At 40.4% G+C, this 18,282-nt stretch overlaps 1 protein-coding gene across 9 annotated transcripts in view; it reads right to left on the reverse strand.

Moving 5' to 3' along the window:
* LOC103175802 (LIM domain-binding protein 2) overlaps window positions 1–18,282 on the reverse strand; it is a 261,273-nt gene that overhangs the window by 34,253 nt on the left and 208,738 nt on the right. For all 9 annotated transcript variants that reach the window (XM_007889013.2, XM_042340893.1, XM_042340890.1 and 6 more), the window contains 3 exons: window positions 12,143–12,315; window positions 9,235–9,357; window positions 177–260 (listed from right to left, as the gene is read on the reverse strand). In XM_007889013.2, coding sequence (XP_007887204.1) covers window positions 177–260; window positions 9,235–9,357; window positions 12,143–12,315 — 380 coding nt within the window. The remainder of the gene's footprint in view (window positions 1–176; window positions 261–9,234; window positions 9,358–12,142; window positions 12,316–18,282) is intronic.

Raw genomic sequence — 18,282 nt, forward strand, 5'->3', positions numbered from 1 at the left:
ATCAGTCTTTTTTTACTCTGCAAGCTCAAGAATCTAAATAAATTGTATCTGTTGGGTTTTAGACCCTAATGTCAATTTCAGGACTTCTGGTTCTTCTGCGCATGATATGTCTCTAAATGATTGTTTAACTTATGAGGTGTTTATAAGGTGGATTTGCACCAGTTCTTTGATCTTACCCTGAGGTAGTTGAGGGTGAAGTTTGTTAACCCCATGCGGGTGATGTTTTTGGACAGTTGCTCCAGCACCTGAGGATCTTGTGCCTGAAAAGAACATGAGGATAGAAAGAATAGCATTTGACAAATCAAGAACACACAACAGGAGGTTCAAACTGTATCAGCTACAATCCTCTTGAGGGGCATGTAAAAAATAAGTCAGGAATAGATGTTTAAGTACACTGTAGTGCCTTACCAGACAACAACTTGCATTTATATAGCACTCTTCGAGTAGCACAACATCTTGGACTTGAGCGGTGAGAACAGATCCAAGTAGATGGGGAGGGGCAAAGGGGGAAGATAACCATTGGAGCAGTCGAAGAGGTGGGTGTTAATAATAATAATAATCTTTGCATTTGATATAGCACCTTATCACATCTTCGAGACGTCTCAAAGCGCATCACAGAATATACTGTAAAGTGAATTGACTATATTTTGTGGGCGAAACATTAAGTTATGTTCAAAAGGGATGAGACGGAGGGTTTAATTTAGTTTAATGTAATTAAAATTTAATTTAATTTAGGGTTTAATGAGATGGAAGCGGGAAGATTGGGGGGTGGGGGTGCCGGGTGTGACAAACCCTTGGTGGCCAGACAGAGGGGGCGCTCGCCAACACAGAACTTAATTTAATAAAGAGATCACATTAAATATATATACCCAGTAACCTATCATACATTTGCCTCCTGAGTATGGAAGGGGGGCTGGGGGGGGAGAGTGGGGGGAGGATGCATTATATAGCAACATTTTTCCAATCGCCCTGTTGCAACTGTTCTTCTTCATATACTCTGCTTTCTTCTCAGTGCTGCCCACATTCAGAACAGTGTTTCTCCAGTCAAGCAATGGCAGCAACGATTTACTGACTTCATCAGGAAATTAATGGTTTAATAAACAATGTGGAGAAGCAGCATCATAGCCATCAACAGTCTGACTAGAGACACCCTTCCATGTCAGGAGGAGAGAGGCCACTCATATGTCTTCTTTCAATGTAATTGAGGAGCTGTAGCCTCTGATGAATTCTCTGCTGTTTACAAGCTGTTTACAATTCCATTGTTTTCTCACCTTAGTTACATAAAGTCAGAGATAATAATAATAATAATCCTTGCATTTGATATAGCGCTTTTCACATCGGGAGGACGTCCCAAAGCGTTTCACAGAACACACTGTAAAGTGAATTGACTGTATATTTGTGGGCGAACGCGGCAGCCAATTGCGCACAGCAATGTCCCACAAACAGTCATAGATTGAAAATGACCAATTTATTATTGGTTTTTGTTTTGGAGGGATTATTATTAGGTGTGTGGAGTAAGGAAACTTGCCCAAGGTTTCGCCCTGCCTGGAATTGAACTCAGGTCTCTCGCTTGCAAAGTGAGTGCTCTAACCATTGAGCTACAGGACTCCGAGATGAAGCTCAACGCACAGTACATCCTTAAAATAACTTTCAAGAAACAAAATGATCACATTACAAGTCAGCATGGAAATGTTTACAGTCTGGCTACCTCCTGAATCCAATTAGTCAACAACTCTACTGAAATGAATATCTGATATTTCTGTTAAGGGTCAGCCTGGCTCAGTTGGTAACACTGTCATCTCTGAGTTAGAAGGTGGTGGATTCAAGACTCATGTTGGGACTTTGAATTTATATAGACTAAGCTGACACTCCAATGCAATACTGTGGGAAGCTCCCATTGGCTCCATTGAGTTTCATGGGACTGGCTGCCTTGAACTTGCCTTGGGCTTCTCTCAGTTTGAACTAACAATATTGTGCGGGTCCACAGTAACTTGAGCAATCCTGGCTGGTTTATCAATAAGAGTTGGAAGTATAGGCACATCCTCCAATCTAAGCTCTAAAGGGTAGGGTGTTTCAAGCTAGAATACTGCTGTGAAAATCACCCAGGCTCTATCAATCCACAGGAACTCAGCATCAACCAGATATTGTACAGGACCTAAATCTTGGGCTTCCTTGCAGGAGTCACACTTTATGCCCTGGGAGCTTCCTCCAGCACTGGGGTTATAATTCTGCTTCTATCTTCTGATGATTTCATTTTGAACCACAATAAGGGAAAGTACATTTCAATAGAAATTATCCATCTGGACTTTCCAGCCCTTCCCTCCCCACCACCATATCAATTTAGCTGTTCAATGAGTACTCATTTACATTACACAATCACAATGTGACTTTCTGCTTGACATCAAGGTCAATTAACATGGGAATAAATCAGAAGAGATTGTGTAAAGTCTACTGAGGAAAAAAGGAAGAGAAATCTGGGAGAGCACAACTTTGCTAAAGGAGACTAATTGTGATGTTAACAGTGCAAAGTAAACACCAGAGAAAACTATAGGTACAGTTCAAGTAGATGCTAAACACTGAACACTAAAAAGCTCTTCCAGCATCATAACAGCAAATGTATTCACTAGAGACATGAACTTATCATCCAATCTCTGCCACAGATGTATTTGATATGTTATGGGTAGTATAGCAAGAGTCAGAGAAGATAAATCTGGGGCTTGGGCTTTTGTTAAGGAGAATCCCTAAACCCTGGGGTGGTTCTGCAGAACTGGAAGCAGCAAACATACTTAAAATGTGACAAAACTCATCAGAGTTGAGTTCATGCGGGTCAACAATGGAATTCCCTGGAGGAGACACTTCTTCCATGGCCACCTACGCTGTTATTTTCCGATGAGCAATTTTTAAACCTCAATTAGAGTAATTTTAAGAAGCTAATAGAATGCTGAGTATATATGTAGTAAGCCGGACCGCGCCTAGGTTACTCTGTGCAGATGTAGTCCACATGGTATAAGAAGGATAGATTGACATAAAAAATATGCAGCAAAGCTTTAATAGAATTCACATTTATATAGTGCCTTTCACAACCAGAGTATGTCACAAAGCACTACACACAGCTGGCTGGAAATGTGCGAGTGGAGGGTTGAGTTGAAGAGAGTGATTGGGGGGTTAAAGAAGTTATTCTTAAGGCTTAAGTGTTGATAAGTTAGGATGAAAGGCTAGGTAGACTGTTATTATTTTCCTCAGCACAGAGGAGGTTAAGAGGTGATTTGATTGAGGCATTTAGATATAATGAAAGGAAAACAGGCTAGATAGTGGGTGAATCTTCCCCTTGGTAGCAGGATCTACAGGCTTAAAATGAGAACAAGGACAGTTAACATCAAAGTCAGGAAGCATTTCCACACAAAGAGTTTATGAAACTTAGGGATGTTTTACCAACCAGCCCGCTCCCTCCGCTCAGCCGGCTCTGGCCTGCTCCACATCCCCCGACCCACCCACCCCACCATTGGCAGGAGAGCCTTCAGCCACTCTGCCCACAACCTCTGGAATTCTATCCCCCAGTCACTCCGCCTCGCCCCCTCCTTAGCCTCCTTCAAGTCCCGCCTCAAAACCCTCCTCTTTGACCATGCCATCGGTCACCCCCCTTCCCCTCCCCCCCTCCCTGACCCCAGCTCGGGTCTGAAATGCTGTACACTGTTCAGCGCCTTGGGACGTCCTCTCGATGTGAAAGGCGCTATACAAATGTAATCTTGTTGTTGTTGTTGTGCCTCAAAAAGCTTTAGAGATGGAATTAATAGAGATGTTTAAAAGAGAGAGAGGTACTTGAGTAGTGGAGGAATTAAAGGGTATGGGAAAGGAGAGGCATTGGGATGAAAAGATAGACCAAGATCTACTAAACTGGTCAAACAGGCTCAATAGTCTGAAATGGCCTCCTCTTGTTCCTGTGTTCCTATATTCCTATGAAAAGGACAAGAGTACTTGAAGTGCAACAACAACTTGCATTTATATAGCATCCTTCACTCAGGTAGCATCAGCGGTGTGGTTTGGATAACTGGGGATTCAACCTGATGCCAACACCTTGTTGGTGTCAGGTTTGGTGAATCTGAGGGATAGGCAGGGAAGGTTAAGGAATTCAGCACCTTGGGACGTCCTCCCAACGTGAAAGGCACGATGAAATGCAATTTGTTGTTATTCAGAACTGCAGGTGATAAGATGTTGACAGGAGCCAAGGGTTCTATCTTGTCCATGTTCAGCTTTAAAGGGATGATCTATGAAATAGATTAGACAAGCTTAACTTAACCTTTATAGTCTGGAAAGAAGACAGTTTGAGCGGAACCTTATTGAAGTATGTAAAATAGTTAATGGATGGCATTGATAAGATAAATCTAGACTATTATATTAAAGTAAGTAACAAAACCAGGACCTTAGGACATAAATAGAAATCTGTGAAGTCACATTTAGCTAATATCAAGAAAGGCACTATACAAGTCAAAGGTGTTGCAGCAAAAGCAGCATGACATTAACTTGATCCTACCAGGGGGAGCTACCATTTGATTTAATATCAATCAGTCAGAGGATGGTAGAAAAGATTCTAGGTAGAGTACACTTTGGAAATAGCAACCAAAATATGATCGAGGATAAATACGTGGATTGAAAGTTGATTGCATCACAGGAGGCACTAGATAAATGTCGATGGGGCCACATTGGCATGGATGGAGGTAACTAGCAAGTGCCTTGGGAATCAGCACTAGGGCAATGCTATTTACACTGTACATAAATGATTTGAAACAAATCTAAGTTTGCTGCTGACAACAAACTACAGGGAGTTGTAAATAACGGAACAGGCTGTCCAGAAATAGAGGGAGTTGATCTGACAAGTGACAAATTCCATTTAATCTGGGGAAATCTAGAGTGGTGCGATTGGAGAATGAGAATAAGTAATGGAAGATAAATTGAATTGGTCTACAGGAATCAAAACAGAAGAGGGATTTGGAGAACTGGAGGATTGATCGCTGAAACCGTCAGCACACTGTAAAGAAGCAGTAAAGAGATCAAGGAGTGTATATCTGAAAGGGATAGAACACAAATGATATGGACCTTCTCCATTGCCTTTACATCACTTACTAGGTATGGTGCCTGGAAATGGACAGAGTTCTTGAAATGGAGATGCACCAGAGTACGGTATAGTGTCCAAATAAATTCCTTCAATTTGTAGTCTATTGCCAGTACATTGTCTATTGTCAGTACTATTGTCTATGGTCAGTACTATTGTCTATTGTCAGTACTATTGTCTATTGTCAGTACTATTGTCTATTGTCAGTACATTGTCTATTGTCAGTACTATTGTCTATGGTCAGTACTATTGTCTATTGTCAGTACTATTGTCTATTGTCAGTACTATTGTCTATTGTCAGTACATTGTCTATTGTCAGTACTATTGTCTATGGTCAGTACTATTTTCTATTGTCAGTACTATTGTCTATTGTCAGTACTATTGTCTATTGTCAGTACTACTGTCTATGGTCAGTACTATTGTCTATGGTCAGTACTATTGTCTATTGTCAGTACTATTGTCTATTGTCAGTACTATTGTCTATTGTCAGTACATTGTCTATTGTCAGTACTATTGTCTATGGTCAGTACTATTGTCTATTGTCAGTACTATTGTCTATTGTCAGTACTATTGTCTATTGTCAGTACTATTGTCTATTGTCAGTACTATTGTCTATGGTCAGTACTATTGTCTATTGTCAGTACATTGTCTATTGTCAGTATATTGTCTATTGGGGAGCCAGTGCCTTCAGCATCAAAACTCTGGAACTCCAGCTCAACCCCTCCATCTTACCCCCTCCCTCCCTCCCGCTTAAAGACCTTCCTTTATGATCATGCTTACGGTCACCTTCCACCTCCCTCTCTCATTGTCAGACTCCGCCACTGTCAAGTGCTCCGGGATGCTATCCCAGCATCAAGGGCGCTATATAAATGCAAGTTGTTGTAAAATAAATGCAAGTTGTTGTAAATGCAAGTTGTTGTTGTACAGTTAATCTCAGTATTAATGGCCCTGCCAATGATTAGCTCATACTGTTTTTTTAAGGCTTTAAAGTACTGAGTTCAATTCTATATGCCATATTATAGTAGGAACATCTTGACATCAGAAAGGGAACAATGAACATCAATTTGAGTTGAAAGCTGCATATACTAGAATTATGAGGAGAGACTAGAGAATATGAGAATGTTCTTGCTGGAGAAGACTCAGCAAGGTCCCAATGAAGTATTCAATATTCTAAAGGACATTAATGAAGATCTTACTCACAAATAATAATAAGGGGCACACACTCAAGCTCAGAAAAGGGAAGGTGAACAGACAGTTTATTCTACACAGAAAGTGGTAGACAGATCTCGGAAATGGACTTTGCAAGGAGGGAGTCGAGACAAACTGTCGTTAAATTCAAATGGATTTTGGATACTTATTTGCAAACAAAGTGAGTGAGGGGTATACGAGACAGAGTGGTGTAGCTTTTTTTTGACAAAAATTGGAACTGGCATATCTGCATTTGCATATTTGTCCCAGCGCCTAAGGACATCATCCTGACATGAAAGGCTCTATACAAATGTAATTTTGTATTGTATATTTTTATTGTGACCCTCACTTCTGGTCAATACCTTACCTATAAGGTTTTCTATAAATGTATCTGACTTTCCTATAAAACTGACTACCACCATCACGGGAAACAAATATTTGTTTATCAAAGTGGTCTATTCTTCATAAAATGCACAGATCTAAAAAAAAATTCCCTTTCTGTTTTCTTTCTTGCCCTCCCCATTAAAATCCACCTAAAACATCTGCACAATATTAAAGAGAAATAGATCAAAGAAGATGGAAAGAGAACAATTGGTTGAACAAAGGTATGTAACAAGCTATTTGAACGCATGAATCACAATAAGTACCAAAATGTACAACAATAGCTTGCCTTCCTAACAGTCTGTTTAGCCTGACATTGGTGTCCATTGGTTTGAAGACAAGTTCCACTGGAATGGACCTGGTACAATCCACTGGGACGGGTTTTTTCTTGATCATGAATCTCAATTATTCTAGTTCTGATAGCTGCCTGTACGCCATGATTACTGATGCCTTTTCATGCTTCGAGACAGGATGCTACAAAAAGTGCACAGCTAGCATTTGCTTGGGAACTCCCAATGTATTGAGCGGATCATTAAAAACTGATGTTGGTGCCATTCTTGTTACAAAGCAAAACAAGGAGATTCTTTTCAGTTGATTCTTCTACACATCTAATTATTTTTAGTGATGAAAGCCGCCACATTGTTCAGCAATTATTCCCTGTCCAACCTTCCCCTGTGCATTGAAAATTGGAACCACTGGGGAATGAACCCGGCTGAATGGCAAATTAAGATAAAAATGTGCTCTTGACTTGGAAACCAAGCAAAATAGCAGGATTTGTGGAGAAAAGGAAACTCTGTCTCTGCTCGTGCAGAAAGAGATTTTTAAAAATTGGCATGAAAATCAAAAATAGCTCTGAAGTGTACGCTCATTGAACATCTATGTCAACTGGTTTGAAGTTAAAAAGTACGGTGCTTATAAGGGGTTTATAAGTGACTATTTCTGACTTACAAGATTCCTTAACGAGGAAACCGCAAGTACATCTCATTGTCTCCATTCTGATCCAATCTACTCTAGGAGCAGAGTTCTTGCGCTAACTATATCTTCAAATGAGGTGCCTCTGGTTAATAATCGGAGTTCCAATGCTGAATCCTTAAGTAAGGAAATATTAGTTCCTTAAGTAACACTGACAAAAGCAAGATGCGGAAAAATTGCTGAGAATCCCAATTGAATAACTAAATAAAAACATCTCAATTGAAATCATTGCATATTAGACCCTATTACCAAGTTAATAAGATGTCCATAGAGTTGTTTTATGTTTAAAATGTTATTACTTTGCACACATTGTATAATATAAACGTTCTAGCGGGCTTCTTGGCAGTATTTAAAGGTTTGCTATGTCCCAATTATAGTTTTGATCCCAAATACCTCCTAAGATACCTTAGTTCTTGTCTTGCTCTAAGTAGTGAGTGGTACATTTTGAATGTTAATGAACAGCAATCACTGAGGTGCTTTGCCAGAGCTGTCATTTTGTGTCAGATCTGGTGCTTTGAGACAGGTCAATTGGGCAAGAGGGAGTCTGAGCTGGGCTGGGACTGGAGCCTGAATGGGAATGGGAGACAGAGTCTGAGTTGGGGTGGGAGTCGGAATCTAAGTGTGAGCTGAAGCTTGAGCGTGAGTGTGAACACTGCCAGGAAGCCAAGGCAGAGTCTATAATAATAATAATCCTTGTGTTATCCTGATGTGAAAGGCGCTATACAAATGTAATTTGGTGTTTTTGTTGCATTTGATGCAATGCTTTTCATGTCAGAAGGACATCTCAAAGCACTTCACAGGATATAATGTAAAGTGTAGTGACTATTTTGTCGGTGAACATGGCAGCTCAGTTTGTACACAGCAATGTCCTAGCAATAGCTATGAAGTGAGTGACCACTTTTATTTGAGGGTATATGTGGGAGCCGGAGACTGAGTGGAAACCAGGGCTGGCGTTGGAGTGGGCCCTGGCACAGTGTATAATACACAGTAATTACTGAACATCCTTTTCCTTAAAATGTCAGGGTGACCATTATACATCTATTTTGACATGAAACAAATTTTATCAAAACCACAGAAGTTTTGGCCCAAATCTGGGAGTCAACTGGCTGAGCAAAGGAGGACCACAATCAGCTATAACCAAAAAAGTTGAGAATAATTGCCAAGCAAGGATAGGGTTGTTGTTCTCTTACTCACATACTAATATCCAACACCGAACAAGTAGACATCTGGCAAGTCCATCTCTGAGTGCAGTGCTCTGGACGCTGCTCTGTGTGAAGGGCTATGTAAATGCAAGTTGTTGTTGTTGTAGCAGCATGCATTGAATTCCAGCCTGGGTACAGTTGGCCCATATTCCAAGTTCAAAAAACATATATACTATTGTGTCAAGCTTAGAAACTAGTGTAAACTCCCAGCTAACACATCCGTGTTGCAACATCTTTAATGTTTTAGTGTTTGTTTATTTTTATTTTGGTGGACTGCAGGGATCACACAACTGTGTCTGGACTTTGTGAAGGTCCTTTGTGTCCATTCATTTGGTCCGAGGAAGTGATGGTACCTAGATTCACAATAAAGATGCTACTTACGTGCATGGCGAGGATGGTGCGCGGAACTAACTCTCGGTACTGCCGGATGGTAAAGTGCCACGTCTTTATTCTCATCAGATCATCAAAGGTAAACTCCAGAATCAAACGCCCTTCAGTACACACCTGGCAGGTAGGGCATCACAGAGGAAGGCAAGGAGAACGGAGGAGAGACAGAAGAGAGGGGAAGAGAGACAGAGGGGAAAGAATAAGAAAATTACAAAAAAAAAATCGTCACTTATACCAACAAAATAAGAACATAAATAAGTGTTCCATTTCACCTTAAAGCGTGACGACCAAGGGTTTCCTCCCCCAAACTTTGATTAATTGGTTTTGTTTGCACCGTTTCCTTTTCATGTAGTTTTTACAAAGTATCTTTAATACCAGAGGCTTGCAATTAAGAAAACATTTGCTGTTTTGCTCAATTCGGGTTACAGTTCTCTGAGCTGTGACATTTTATTGCCATGGTGACGGGAACCAGCTGATTAGTCGGCATAGCAACCGGAAAGATGTAATTCCAGCAGACACATTCTAATCAATGCTCCCAGCGCAGATGGTCTTTAGAGGATCAACAAGAAAGTCTGGCAGACATCAGCCCATCACATGGCAGCACGAGGCTGTGCCAGGAAACTGGGAACGTTCAATGTGTTTCCCAATCACTGGATCCCCTACGCAAAGTTTGTTGGGGGAAACACATTTCAATTCCTCTATTTTTAATAAACGTGTTTGCATTCATCAAGCTGAGAGTTGTCAGTACTGGGAATGGAACGTTTCCTCCCATTTCAGATAACCACTGATAGCATCGATAGAACGCGCAGCGAAGTTCCCTCTTACTCTTCCTCAACCAGACCAGCTACAATTTGCATTTATATAGTGCCATTCACATGGGGTAGCATCTCAGAGCGCTTAGCAGTGTCCTTCAGCTCTATCTAATTTTAACAAAAGTTCAGGAGAGCACCCCGGCTCATTTCTTTCCGATCACTGGACTGGGGGACACTGAGACAATCTATAGTGCAGTGCAGCCCCAGTACAATGCACTTCTTTGTGGTGCTTGTTTGGTTGCAATGTAATGTAGTCGCTGGGTGGATCCAATTCACTGTGCATGCACCTAGCTGGCTTGCTCGCTTCCCGCATGCTGCTAGACTTTCATTCTGGAATGTTTGGGTCATTATATTTGGGACGTGCAAAGCAGCAAGTGATGTTGCAGTCAACTGATGACCGAGAACTTGGCCAGTTTGGCTTCCTGTGATTTTACCAGCAGTCTAGGTGTGCACTGTAATGTCAGAGCTGTTAAACTGAGATTCCAGTGTCACTTTTCAGGTAGTCACGAAGATCCAATGTTACTAATCAAAAAGAGAAGAGAATTTTCCCCGGTGTTCTTTGCTAATATTCCACCAGACAAATTGGCCATTCACCACATGGCTGTTTGTGGGACCTTACTATGTGTAAATAATTGCTGCACTTGCCAAAAAAAGCAGTCAATATACTTGACACTAATCACTGCAAAAGTACTTTAAGGCATTTTGACATCACAAGGCACTATAAAATGCATGTTCTTTCTTATTAAGTGAGCCACTTCCCTTTACGTAATGGCAAAGGGAAAGTTATGCGGTTGCAAGTGCATCAGGGCAGGGAGGTGGTTGGCAGACTTGTTCTCATCACTGGCAGGTACTACTATGCACACTCAGGTTGGTCATCGTAATAATAATAATCGTTGCATTTGATTTAGCTACTCATCACATCATTGAGATGTCTCAAAGCCCTTCACTGAATATATTGTGAAGTGTTGTGACTGTATATTTTGTGTGCGAAACGTGACAGACACAGCAATGTCCATCAAATAGTTGTGGATTGAATGACCCAATTTTTTTTTAGGGATTATTACCCCTGGGAAGCGATCCACCAATTGACTGATAACTGCTCAGCAAACAGAGGCTTGTGGAATAAGGAAACTTGCCTAATGTTTTGTCCGGCCCAGGAATCGAAACCAGGTCCTCTCGCTTACGAGGCGAGGGCACTAACCACCTTGGGAGTGTTTCTTTAAATATTTCCCCAAATGCCATTATAAATACATTATAAGGAGATAAGCTTCACAGCAGCCCTTTGCTTAGAACCTAGGAATTAGGTTCCTTGGGAAATCAATCCCGCCCACAAAGAGAAGGGGGAGAGAGAATCCATTTAAGAAACAAAATGGATACTGCTTCCGATTCTCAACTGGCGGAGGTGACATCCAGCTCGATTGGCTGGAGTGAGAGTGGCAGAAGGATAAAAAGCACTATCTTTAAATTCAATCCAAAGCTTGCTTCTCAATAGCACAGAACGTAAATGGATTTAAATATGAATTTTCCTGGAGCTAGCTGCTGAGGCTCCGTATTGCCGATTTCAGCAATTTAAAGCCTTGCTCGGTGGTGGGGTGCTGTTTGCAACTTCAATGCTCTGTGCAGCTTTCAATATACACAGACCTTTCATTTAAAAAAAACTTGCGGCGACTCCATGTGATGAAAACATTGTCAGAGCAATACTCAGAAATAAATAAAAAATTTTGACTCAAAGGAGAAACTGAACCCGCAGCAGTTTACTGGGTTTTCAAAGCTAATACTTAAATCTGCTGCAATTCTGAATGAAACAAAAATATTGTATATTATGCAAATTATATGATATTGGCCAAAATTCCTCCTTCACTCAAAATTCATTAAAATAAAGATTATATTGACTTATTCATCTATTTTTGAGCATTTTTTCTGGTGCAGATTATTGGAGGTATCAGTTTGTGTGTAATGGAATATATCACATTGGCTCAGTTGGTAGCAATCTCACCTCAGTAGTTTTTTGGTTCAAATTGATTATTCTCGTTCCTAAGTTCCTATCTCAGCTTTTCCTGTTTTTCCTGTATTTGCTTCCTGGCTCTTACCTTTGTAAACATGGGCTTGCCATGCTGGGTGACCATAGTGCACTGGTCGCAGTCCAGTGTGATGGATGAGTTGTGGTAAGACTCTTTCGAATGTTTTAGAACATAGTAAAGGTCTGTTACTCCTCCCTCAAAGATTGTACTGAAATAACGAGGAATGAGGGTTCGGCCGATAGCTGTAGAAAGATAATCACAAAGATAGAGAACCAGGTAAGCACACGTTACTCGGATTTCTCGTTTGCGGCTCCTGTTGTACATTCATTTTTAAGATAGAAACCACCCAAAATACTGGTTAAAAAAAAGCGAGTCCCCCCCTTTACATTAAATAAACACCTCAGAGTAGTCTGTATCCGGCTAATGTCCAATACCATAAGTGTAGTTTCATGGCTATTGAGAATGGCATCGGAGGGTACATCCACCTTGCATTCATTATAAATACACCAAAGGTTAAGCACAACATAATAAAAGATAAACAAGAGCTCACTTTCACGGATGTCCTTTATAACAATCTCACATTCATATTTCACTGTATTGTAATGCCACTGCTAACCATGTATTCAGTTCTGATGAAGCCATTGCTAAACACAACTTACACACAAATTTAAGGGCAGGGATAATGAAAAGTATGCTGCAACACATCGAGGTATTCAGATATTATCATTAATCTCAAGCAACTGAATCCTGTAACATTACTGCCTTGAAACAAACCTTTTGAAACACAGTTGTTATGCAATATCTGGAAAAATAAAATGAACAACAGATTCTGAGATTTGCAGCAAATCTTTCCAGATAAAACAGACCCAGAAGCATAATACATGAGTCAAAACCCCAACATTTGGAATTTTCATTTGTTATTGGTTTTGGGCAGACGAGTATTATTGGTTTTGGGCAGACATGTCATCCCATTGCCATGCTTAAGAGTATCCAAACCAGATTGAGAGTTCATGTCACCTAGGCATGGAAATTCCTCTACAGTCGAACCTCACTATAATGATCCCTGTTTATAACAAACCCCCGGTTTTAACGATCCCAACAGCAATAAAGTAGGTCAGTGGGGAGATGTACTTCTTTGATAGCCAAACCCTACAATAGTGAACACCCTCATATGACCACTGTTTTTGCCAGTCCCAAGAGGGTTTGTTATAGTGAGGTTCCATTGTATTTAACATGGTACATGGAAATAATACGCAATGGGGGCAAAGGTGCAATATTCACAAATTGCATGTGTTGCATCAGTTGCAACTTTACGATTCACAAAAAATAGCACCATCTTTTGAAAGGTCTGAAACATCTGACACAAGGGTGGAAACATTTTCGACTTGTGTCTTGAAAATTTTCATTTTGTTTCATTTGCAGAGTAAAGAATCACAAATCAGAAGTTGCAATTAACACAATAAATAAATAAGTTTGCGAACATCACACTTTAGATACCAATATGACTGTATTCACATTTCTTTAGCTTACTAAAGCACCAATTTAAAAAATATTCTACAAAAAGGAAATCACCCCTGCCTCTGCCAACAATTGGCAAATACATCATAATGCTGGAGTTTTCCAACCTTTCTGTTTTTATGAAATTTCGCATCAGGTTTGTGAATTTAAATTACGAAGGACGCATATTAGTTTGGCAGGGGAATGAGAGTGATTTATTAGTACCTTTCTAGTAGTTAGTACGGAATCCAAGGGAAAGACGGAAGCACAGAAATTTCTTTTGAAATCTGCTTCTGCATTTCCAGGCAGGGTTATAATCAATCTCAATCAGTTAAAATTTACATTAAAACCAATTTAAACTCCTCCTCCACTCACCCTTTTTCCGAATTCCACCAAAAAAATTCAAGTAAAGTTCCCACATAGAAGGAAATGCAAGGTTAGATTGGAGAAAGTAACAGATAGGCTGGAGGGATGAATAAGAAAGAAGCTAAACATTTTTTTAAAAAAATTCAATCCGCTGATAGCATTTTGGAATGAAAACACTTTTAATATAAATGCAGATGTTACATGCAGTAAAACTAACTGTATTCTTCAATTAAGAAAATGTTTTGGGCAAGTTGATTTCTCTCTGCTTTTCATCTGTGAATTTCAGGCAAAATTACATTCTTTCCACTGGGCTATTGCAGGGCAGGAAAATATAATTGGGCATTTTCTAACCTATCATAAGCTCAACTTCTCATTTAAAAGCCAGTTCTTTTTTAAAGCCTCATTCACTGAACTCCACAGCCTGATTACAGTGTACCCTTTAGACAAAGTCTGCATGAAAAACAGGAAATATTATAACAGACAAAATCCCACCATGTTTCATTGATGGTGGTTAAGCAAGACTCCCAATATTTTTAATTTGAAAAGTTTAAATTATACAGTTGGCACTTGTCCTGAACATAGAGTTTGGTTCAAGTTGATGGTATTTACAGTGTGTTCTGTGAAGCGCTTTGGGACGTCCTCCCGACGTGAAAAGCGCTATATCAAATGCAAGGATTATTATTATTATTATTATTATCTATAAGCTGCCTCACTAACTCTGTGTGTAAATAGGTTGTTTCATGTAACACAGCCATACGGAGTAAGAAGATCCCAGATTTGATACTCGTTTGTGCTGAGTTGACTAATCTCTGCTAGGGCAGTGGCGGATTAGGCTCAAGATACTTGGGCTGTTGAAGAATAACACATCGGACAGTGCCTGCACAAGCATCCCAGCGCAAGCCACTACTGCAGCACAAACAACTGCCTTCAGGAATGGAGCGGAGAAATTGAAAACACAATTTACTACACTGAATCGTCCACTGTTTTTAAAATCTCTGTGAAAACACTATGCAAAATGCACCATTTGATGCAATCACAACACAAACAATATTTCCAGGTCAATAATATTCACATCGAGGCAGCAGTCTATTGACTGGGGGAACCCTGCATTTTCAGCCGCCTCCGATTTGCATTAAAGCTTCCTTCTCTCCAAATTGTACCAAACTGCTGTTACTAAGCAACAGTGCCTTCATGCAACATAAAACAATCACATTGCACCACATTAGCAAACTCTCGTTGATGTTATAGCCTTTCACTGAATTTATCTTTCCTGCAAAATATGTTGTTGCCCTTCATTCCACACCCACCCATTCCCCACAACTTCACAGTACTTTGAGATGGATTCCTGATGTACCCAGCCCACTTTCTATTCCATTGCCCTTAGTAAAAGGTTCTAACGAACCTCTATTTACCACAGGCATCACAACTGTATGAACTGTTATTCTGTGTTTCACATTGATATTGCTCAGTTGGTAACACTCTCGTCTCGTCTCGAGAATGAAACTCGTGTATTCTAAGATGACATTCCAATGCAGTACTGAGCCTGTGCTGTGTTGTTGGAGGTGCCGTCCTTCGGAAAAGATGTTAAAACAAGGTCCTGTCGTATTGTTCAGATGGATGTTAAAGACACCATCACACTATTCAAAAAGAGAAGGGTGTTTCTCTCGGTGTGGTGCATAGTTGGAGGTGCTGTCCTTCGAATGAGGCATTAAACCAATGTCCTATTTTCTTGTTCAGGTGAACATTAAATATCCAGTGGCACTGCTCAAAAAGAGAAGGGAGTTTCTCCCAGTGCCTGGTCAACCAGCCCCCAGATAAAATTGGTCATCCACTTTACACTTCTTTGGCTGCTGCATTGCCTACAATATACACAATGAACAAACAACCGCATTTTACAGGAAATCCTGTGAAGCTCTCTTATTCACATTAATATCTCAAAGTTTCACTTTCTGTGTAATTACTGTCTAGTGTAGTGACTCTTTTTGTGGGAAAGTGTAGAAGCAATTCTGCACCAGTGAGATCCCAAATAATGATGAGGTGAATGACTAATTATTTGGAGGACTGTTCATCAGCACAATGGGAGAAATGTCCTTCCTTTATCAAACAGTTTCATGGGATCTTTAAATTCCAATTGAGAAAAAACAGATAAGATCTAGATTTAAACATCTCATCTAAAGGTCAGCACTTCCAACACATGGAGTCCTCTCGCTCAGTGGTTAGAGCACTCACTTCGCAAGTGAGAGACCTGGTTTCGATTCCCGGCAGGGCGAAATGTTGGGCAAGTTTCCTTACTCCATACACGGTTTACCTAGCAGTAAGTAGGATCCCTTTGTTAGTCGATTGGTGGATTGCTTTTCTGGGGGTAATAATTCCTTAAAAAAATAATAAATTGATAACTCAATCCGTGACTGTTTGTGGGACACTGCTGTGCGCAATTGGCTGCCGCGTTTCGCCCACACAATATACAGTCAATTCATTTTACAATATATTCTGTGAAGCGTTTTGAGAATTCTCGAAAACGTGTTATCAAATGCAAGGATTATTATTATATTATTGTAGTGCTCCTCCAGTATTGCACTGGAATGTCAGCCTCGATATGAGCTAAGTTCTAACTTGGGGCTTGAAGCGACAAACTTTAACCCATAGGCCAGAATGCAAAGCCTCATACACACATTTATACATGGTACATAGTAAATGTGTGCTCACACATGATTTACACATGTTACACGGTGCACAGTGTTGGGAAGTGGTGAATGTATGTGCTATTTTGAGGTATGTGCTGTAGAGAATAATCCACAAATATAAAAATTCTTAAACTGTGTGTCAAGGTCCAGCAGTCCTGTTTTACAGACATTACTGCTTAAAAGCGAGACGCATAAACACTAATATGTGTTATTCAATTGCCAATCACTCTTGACACTCTATAGTTTAATTAGTTTAGTCTAACATAGTAATCTGATCATGCCAACACTAATTTGCTTTTGCACCCAACGGGCTTTCACCCAAGAGTGGACACATCAAACGGCAGTTCTACATTACTGTTTCTAGCTAAATTACTGAAAGTATTCCTGACGTAAATATCCAAGCTGTTTTCCTGCTCAAATCCACTGTCTTGAATATGCAACAATTTAAGCCATTATTGCTTTTTCAGGACAGTGGGATTGAGCAGAGCAGCTTCATAAATGGCTTGATTGCCAGAAATAGGACTTTTCAAAAGTAGACAAAATAATGTAAAGTGTACCTTATGGAGGAAACCCCATGCATGTCATGCTAACTCAACCATCCCCAACTTAAGCCTGCCTTGGAGCAGGTTCTCGTGAGCCAGCGAGCATATATACTGTATAAGTCCTGTAGCGCTGTGGTTAGAGCAGTCGCCTCGCAAGCGAGAGACCTAGGTTTGTCTTGGGCAAGATTCCTTACTCCACACGCCTCTGTTTATCTAGCATAAGTAGGAATCCAGTTGTTAGTTGATTGGCGGATCGCTTTTCTGGGGGTAATAATTCCTTAAAAAAATAATAAATTGGTTACTCAATCCACAACTGTTTGTGGGACACTGCTGTGTGCAATTGGCTGCCACGTTTCGCCCACAAAGTATACAGTCAATTCACTTTACAGTATATTCTGTGAAGAGCTTTGAGATGTCTTGAAGATGTGATAAGGCGCTATATTAAATGTAGGGATTATGATTATTATTATTAAGTCACACTGTACGTCCCAAGGAACTTTTTCCATTGCTCGTGCAACTTTTCATTCATGTGGTAAATAATCATCCACATTATTTTCATGTTTAAAAGTTCTTCTTGATATTGGCCTTGTTATGTATGGGTCCTCGATGGTCCACACAATACCAGAGGAGGGTGAAGTGATGGAATGTAGCGGCTGTTGTCCCACAGAGTCACAAGGAAATGATACACAACTGTGACTCCTCACACAGCAGGCTCCATCCTGTTCTCCCACATACTACTTGGGGGAATGTCACCAAGCAGGCTCTTCTCCGCCAGCAGAGCGAGCTCCTGCAGCGAAGATAATGAGTGGAACAGGGAGAAGTAGAGCAGCAAACTGATTGACCGTCTCCTCAGCCAGGGAGCAGTGCAGATTACATTAGGAGGATACGGGTACTGTAGTAGCAGAATATAAAATGCAGCGCAAACAAAAAGAGAACAGAGACAATGGTATGAAGGCAGGATATTCAAATGCAGATTTAAATATTCACTTGATGCTGTTCGATTCTGTACTGGCAAATAACATGCATTTTTTACACGGTGCCAGTATGAATCTCTATTAACATCACCTAAACACCCATCCGCACACCGCAAATAAAATATTCCTACAGTGTTATAACTGGG

This window comes from Callorhinchus milii, unplaced genomic scaffold, assembly GCF_018977255.1.
Source record: "Callorhinchus milii isolate IMCB2004 unplaced genomic scaffold, IMCB_Cmil_1.0 Scaffold1, whole genome shotgun sequence".
NCBI lineage: Eukaryota > Metazoa > Chordata > Chondrichthyes > Chimaeriformes > Callorhinchidae > Callorhinchus > Callorhinchus milii.